Raw genomic sequence first — 7,596 nt, forward strand, 5'->3', positions numbered from 1 at the left:
CCTTTGGGACTGTGAACATGGCAACGGATCCTGCTTACAGGGCCACACCAACAGAGGTTTCTGGGCTTGGATGTCTTGGACAAAAACTTTTATCCTATTTCAGCCTAAGATATAACACAGCAGAAGTAAAACCCAGAGATAAAGCCAAGTTGTTATACAAGGTCACCACTCTTAATGATTGTGCTAGCTCTCAGATAACACTGGTCACGACCCAAACAGCCGTGTATAAATGCAGAAAGTGCTCCTGCTGTCTCGGCTCCTGCTCTAGAGCAGCCTCCCCAGGCTGGTACTCTCCAGATGTTTTGGATTACTGTTCCCATTAACCCTACCCAGCAAGTGCATTAGGTTGGAGGAAAGCTGTTCTAGAGCAGGCATCCCCAAACTCAGCCCTCCAGATGTTTTGGGACTACAGTTCCCATCAAGCCTGACCACTGGTCCTGTTAGCTAGGGATGATGGGAGTTGTAGTCCCAAAACAGCTGGAGGGCCGAGTTTGGGGGTGCCTGCTCTAGAGGATCCCCTTACAGTGGTGCCTCAGTTTAAGAACAGCCCTGTTTATAAACTATTTGGTATATGAACTCCGCAAAACTGGAAGTAGTGTTCCGGTTAGCAAACTTTACCTCGGTCTATGAACGGAAGCTGAATGGTGGAAGGGCACCGGCGGCGGGAGGCCTCATTAGGGAAAGAGCACCTCGGTTTAAGAACGGTTTTGGTTTAAGAACAGACTTCCAGAATGGATTAAGTTCGTATGCCGAGGTACCACTGTACTTTCAAGAGATGCAAAGACTTGCATTGGAAAGGAGGCAAGGAGAATTTCTAACGTGAGTACTTATTCCAAGATAGGTGATGCCTACGTTCTTCTCTATCGTACAAGTTTTATATTACAGTACAGGAACATTACATTATTATCATAATCTACAACTGGACCTAAGCTTTCAGCAAATGCACAGATTTTGCTAACACTTTGCACGGTACTCAGCTATGCAAGTGTTTGCAGGATCTTTACATAAAACGCTACAAATGCTGTACTGTGACATAGCTAAACTGATTTTACGCATGCTGAGTAAGTAAAACACTTTAAATCAGCAGCTTAAAAAAAAAGCATGCTGCATATTTATGCTTAATATCATAAGTAGCTATTTGAATGGTAAGATGCATAACCTTAATATACAGGTTTCCTTTCCAGCACTCTATTTTTACCTCTCCTTTTGCCCCACTAACCATCATTTTGCAAGCAATACAAAAGCATCACCCTGTTTGTTATGTTACTATGGGATGGCTTTTTTTAAAAAAAAATGGAAGTAAGTATACAGGGAAATAGGCCCTAGTAAATTTGCCAGTGGACATTATACAGTGGTACCTCGGGTTAAATACGCTTCAGGTTACACACTCCGCTAACCCAGAAATACAGTGGTGCCCCGCAAGACGAATGCCTCGCAAGACGGAAAACTCGCTAGACGAAAGAGTTTTCCGTTTTGGAGGTGCTTCGCAAAACGAATCTCCTATGGGCTTGCTTCGCAAGACGAAAATGTCTTGCGAGTTCCTGCGTTTTTTTTTTCCTTTCCCCCCCTTTTTCTAAGCCGCTAAGCCGCTTATCAGCTGATCCGATAAGCCGATAAGCCGCTAAAAGCCGCTAATAGCGCTAATCCGTCAATGGGCTTGCTTCGCAAGACGAAAAAACCGCTAGACGAAGAGAATCACAGAACGGATTCTTTTCGTCTTGCGAGGCACCACAGTAGTGCTTCAGGTTAAGAACTTTGCTTCAGGATAAGAATAGAAATCGTGCTCCGGCGGTGCGGCGGCAGCAGGAGGCCCCATTAGCTAAAGTGGTGCTTCAGGTTAAGAACAGTTTCAGGTTAAGAACAGACCTCCGGAACGAATTAATTACTTAACCCGAGGTACCACTGTACTTCGTATGGTACCAACAATGTTCATGTCACTTTCCATCATTAACAATAAGTGAAAATGGCAAGTCCCCATCCCACAGAGCTTTACATTCTAGAGGAGAACAAGTGCAAGGCAAGTGCAAGGGAATTAGGAATGAATATGCTCAAATATAATTATGTATCCTTAGGCTTCAAGTGGGTTTTGAGGAAGGATCCGTTAAGGGTAGAGGTAGTTCCGGAAATAAGAGACCATAAGCAAGAAAGAAGTGGCAGTACATTTTAAAGGAGCATGAGATTTCTGGGCAGCTGCTCTTGGCAAAAATTACAGATCACAGTTGGGGAACATCTGGCCCTCCAGATGTCGCTGCACTACAACTCCCATCATTCCTAACCACTGGCTGTGCTGGCTCTGGCTGATGGGAATTGAGGGCCAAAATATGTGCCTAAAGCCTTGAGTCCAACCTTGTTTCTACCTACTAAACAGACTACGTAAAAATAGAACATCCAGGATGACCAAAAGTGTTTTTAAAAAAGGTGTGCTGTGCCCCATCAGCAATGTGATGAGAGAAGTTAAGCTGTGTGTTAACTTTCGTGAAACTTAGCTACTCTGATTATATCATCAGCTGACAGCACTGGTACCCATAATAACCAGTGAAAAGGATTTTGCAGTAAAAGGGCTTTGCACATCAGTCCTCAGTGTGGTTGTTGTTGCTGTTTAACAGTCTGCACTGAAGCGTGTTAAATGACTGAAGAGCTCCACACTTGAACAAGGCGGAAAGCAAAATGAAGAACACAAGGAGTCATGAGACAACTTAAAACCTGGACACAAAACACTGATCAAGTGACTTGGAAAGACACTGCTTCCCTCTACAGATGCTTAGCGTAGCGGTTTTAAAAATGAAGTTGCCACCAAACTACTGCAAACTGTGTACGACCACATGCTTACACTCCGAACAGCTTTAACCCAGCTGAAGGAAGAAACGAAGGTGCAGGATTTTTTAGAAGCATGCTAGTGGCAGGCTACACGGCCGCTTTACCCTTAAGTTTGTAACGAGGGAGTTCTTCGTCTCTTGGCGCACTTGGGTTATAGTTGCAAAATTAAGGGAACTGGCGTTCTGGAATTCGGATCCTTTACTTTCTGGGGAATTGTGACTCAGAAAACATCAGCGCATGACTCACTTCCCCTATTTCCAGGGATTTGAACCCCAAACCTTCCTCTGCATTGCCAAAAGCCCTGCCATCATGCCAGGCGCAAACAACCCACCGATTTCACAACTGCAAGCAGCTCATCCTAGGCCAGGTGTGGCGGCTACGGCTGCATCTGCAAGACACAAGGCAGCTGCTCCCTGCCAGATATCCAGAGATCAGGATGAAAACTTCTGCACCACACCTCAAGCAAGAACAGAAGTTTGGGGGGGGGGGAGAGAGAAGCATGCTTTCCTCCAAAACTACACTCTTTTCAACAGGAAAGAAGAGAAACCATTCCAAAAGTTTTAACTTTTTTGGGGGGAGGTGGGGAGGGAGATCAACACCCCCACCCCGGAAACACGACGTAGCTCAGTTGGTAGAGCACGAGACTCCCAAACCTCAGGGTCGTGGGTTCGAGAGAAAGATTCCCGCATTGCTGGGGGTTGGGCTAGATGACCTTGGGGGGAACCCTTTGCAATTCTGTGGTAAAGGGACCCCTGATCATTAGGTCTTGTGGCCAACTGTGGGGTTGCGGTGCTCATCTTGCTTTACTGGCCGAGAGAGCCGGCATACAGCTTCCGGGTCATGTGGCCAGCACGACTAAGCCGCTTCTGGCGAAGCAGAGCAGCGCACGGAAACACTGTCTACCTTCCCGCCGGAGTGGTACCTATTTATCTACTTGCACTGGTGTGCTTTCGAACTGCTAGGTTGGCAGGAGCAGGGACCGAGCAACGGGTCGTGGGGATTCAAACTGCCGACCTTCTGATCGGCAAGCCCAAGACTCAGTGGTTTAACCCACAGTGCCACCCGTGTCCCTTTGCAATTCTGTGGTGCTATGAACCTGGCCTTTTAATAATAATAATAATAATAATAATAATAATAATAATAATAATAATAATAATAATAGGCTTCTGGTGCCTTGTTCACAAGCTAGGTCTTGTCGGGGCAGCGTCGGAAGACCAGAGACCAGGCAGCGAAGCAAAGGCGAGGCTTACCTGTACCCCGAGCCAGCGGGCAAGCCGCGCAGTGCAAGAGGGTCCACAGCAAAACGTGTTTGGGCGCCCAGCTCATTGTCAAGCTCCCTCGGGGCGCTCGGCTACTAGGCGGCGGAGGCGCGGCGGGCGCGGCGAGGGGCGCGCGGGGCGAGACGAGGGGTTCCTCTGGAGGCGAAGGCGGGTCCCTCGAGGCGGAAAGCGGGCGAGCGAGCGAGGCCCCGGCAGAGGCAGCAGCAGCCGCAGCAGCCGCGGCTCTCGGCTGCTTGCTCGGAGGGCGTGTGTGACTCACCCCCGCCCGCCTTCCCCGCTCCAGCCCTGCCTTGCAGAGGAAACAGGAAATCTTAAAAAGTTCGCAAACAGCTGGGCAGGACTTTCTTAACTCTCGCAGTCAGTTCCTTCTCCGGCCCACCCTCCCTCCCGGGCTCGCTTCGGAGCTGCCTGTCAATCAAGAGCCAGAGGCCAAACCTCCCTCGCCCTCAGGGCGCTCTTTTTCTCACACACGATGAGGAAAAAAAGAAAAATAATAATGCCCAGAGAGAGGCGGCTGGGCATCGTCGCCCGTCGCCCGCTTGTTTCCTGGAAGGGGACTTCCCTCCTCATCTCTGTGGCACGCGCCGTGGCTTTTTAATTTTTATTTGTGGGCGTGGGCTGAACCCCCCCCCCCAATCAAGTAAATAAATATACTTAGAATCATAGAATTGTGACGATCATCTAGTCCAGTAGTTCCCAACCTTTTTTTTCTTTTTTGCCATGCCCCACCTAAACATGGTTACTTTTTTAAAAAATAACTTTTTTCTCTCTTTTTTTTTAAAAAGCGTCCACGGATTCTTTGAAAAAAATCTGGTAACCTTAACCTAAGCATCTTTAAAATCCTGATCCCCTCCCCCCACCCAACATATAATTCTAATTATTCAAAAAGTGAACTCCTGTAACTCATTCTCGAATTGCCCCCCTTAAAAATCAAATTCCCCCCCCCCCGTAGGCCATGTGCCCCAAGTTGGGAACCACGGAATTCTGGTCCAACCCCCTGCAAAGCAAGAATTTGCAGACATCCCATGTGGTGATCAAGCCTGCAACCTTGGCAATGAATACCCTCCAACATTTCTTCGATGAAAATAGGGATGTCCTATTCCATTATGGTGTTGTTATTACCAAGCCACCTGACTGGGTTGCCCCAGCTACTCTGGGCAGATTTAAACATAACAAAACATTTAACATTTTTTTAAAAACTTCCTTATACAGGGCTGCCTTCAGACAGCTTGGGGGTCAGATAACTCCATACCACCCAACATTTCTCCAATGAAAATAGGGGCGTCCTACCTTACCATCCAACATTTCTCCGATAATAGGGAATGCAGGACATTCTGGCATTAAATCAGAAACCAGGAGAGCTTCTGCAAATCCAGGACTGTCCCTGGAAAACAGGAACACTTGGAGGGTCTGGCATTATCAGCACCACACTAACCAACTGAGCTATCTTGCTTAACTGAAAAGCAGAAATTATATTTGAAATTGAAATGCACACCAAGGTCATTTGGATGATGTTGTGGCGCGTTCCAGTGACGCAACTGGCAACCTGACTGAGACACCTTTTTTTTTCTAGAAGAAAAGCTGTGGTTAAAAGTGCGGCACAACTTCACAGTGAGTAATAGCACCTTTTTTCCACAAGAAAAGCACTGGCTGTGCCCATGTTTCTATTGTTTGTACTTCTCACATCAGCAATGCAAATGCTAAGAAGGTGTTGTTTGTTTTTTGTAGGGTGCTATATGTTGGGATACTGCCAGGGAGACAAAGTCTATCATGGCCCCAAGCCGTCTGCCGGACGATCCATCGATCTCCCATAGGCACGCAGTATCAGCAATTAGTGACATGAGTTTCCTGAAATATCTTGCCACATTCCAGAGCTCATGCACACTCTATCAGCAGATAATGCACAGCAAAAGTCGCACTCAGGAGAGCATTATTTACAAGTTTTATTCAGCGTTGATCAGAACAAAGAAAGACATGACTGCCTGCGTCAGTGTCTCCAGCACAGAGAAGACGAAAGCAAAGACACAACAGAAACATCCTGTGAAAACAGGAAATACGCAGGCTGTGACACAAACATCCTGCTCCCTTTTAAGGTGGAACGGAAATATCCTAACACTATAGACAGGTCTACGCACTTCAGGGCACACACAGAGTCTGCTGGATCAGGCCCATGGCCCAGCTGGGTCAGTATCCTGTTCTCACAGTGGCCAGCCAGATACCTGTAGGAAACCCGCAAGCCAGATTTGAGCCCAAGAGGTGGAGCTTGATAATATGGCGCCCTGAGCGAGGACACAATTTGATTATTGAGCTTTCATTCTGATTTGTTTGTGGAGAGGCTGTGTCAAAACAAGTGTTATCCCACACTTCCCATTGCATTTGACTGATACTTCAAAAAGTATCAGAAAGTCTGATCTGTGGGGGAAGCAGGTTTGTTGCATAAGTCCACCCAATCAACTATAATTGCGTGATTTGAATTTCCTGATGCCTGAATCCCACCCAAAAGTAGTAACCCTCTAGAAGCCCCCTAAGCCTACAATGGGCTAGTTTGGGAAATATTTTCAGGTTTTGTCCTGGCCTTATGCATGGAGCCAGCAGGTCAATTCTGCCTTCACCAGTCCCACTCAGCCAATCCGAATGACATCCATTGGTGTGCAATCTTACCTACGTGGGGCAAAATCGCATAGTGTATTTCCCAAGCTTCTAGAAAACTGACTACCCTATTTTGGTCCACACAAATTGGTTGATGCATGGGCCCAATTATGATGATATGACAGGTGGCCCAAACAAAAAAATTCAACCAAAAAACATATCTGAAAGCTGTTTACACCAATAGGGGGGAAATACCAAAGAAAAAAATATTAACTCCTTCTGAGAATGCACTTGAAAGGGGTGGTTTTCTGATCATTTAAAGTGGTATAATCTCAGGATTTACAGCTTCATTTCATCTTGATTCTCATTCATTTTCCTAACTACTATTTATCCACTATTTGTCTTTAATTAAAGGTAAAGGTAAAGGGACCCCTGACCATTAGGTCCAGTCGTGACCGACTCTGGGGTTGCGGCGAGGGAGCCGGCGTACAGCTTCCGGGTCATGTGGCCAGCATGACTAAGCCGCTTCTGGCGAACCAGAGCAGTGCACGGAAACGCTGTTTACCTTCCCGCCGGAGCCGTACCTTTTATCTACTTGCACTTTGATGTGCTTTCGAACTGCTAAGTTGGCAGGAGCTGGGACTGAGCAACGGGAGCTCACCCCGTCACAGGGATTCGAACTGCCGACCTTCTGATCAGCAAGTCCTAGGCTCTGTGGTTTAACCCACAGCGCCACCCGCGTCCCTGTCTTTAATTACTCAGTTCCAAAAAATCACTATGCCTGGTTGCAGAGCAAACAATGAAGCCAATGTGAATATTGATGCAAATATAGAAGTAAAGCAAGTATACTATACACATGCTAAAGGTAAAGGTAAAGGTTCTCTGACAGTTAAGTCCAGTCCAGTTAAGT

General features: G+C 46.9%; 1 protein-coding gene across 1 annotated transcript in view; it reads right to left on the reverse strand.

Moving 5' to 3' along the window:
• TGFBR2 (transforming growth factor beta receptor 2) overlaps positions 1 to 4,218 on the reverse strand; it is a 70,488-nt gene extending 66,270 nt beyond the window's left edge. The window contains exon 1 of the mRNA XM_081164650.1: positions 4,068 to 4,218. Coding sequence (XP_081020776.1) covers positions 4,068 to 4,143 — 76 coding nt within the window. The 5' untranslated portion in view covers positions 4,144 to 4,218. The remainder of the gene's footprint in view (positions 1 to 4,067) is intronic.
• Between the last annotated feature and the right edge of the window lie 3,378 nt (positions 4,219 to 7,596).

The sequence above is a fragment of the Podarcis bocagei genome (genome assembly GCF_964188305.1).
Source record: "Podarcis bocagei genome assembly, chromosome: 12".
Taxonomy (NCBI): Eukaryota; Metazoa; Chordata; class Lepidosauria; order Squamata; family Lacertidae; genus Podarcis; species Podarcis bocagei.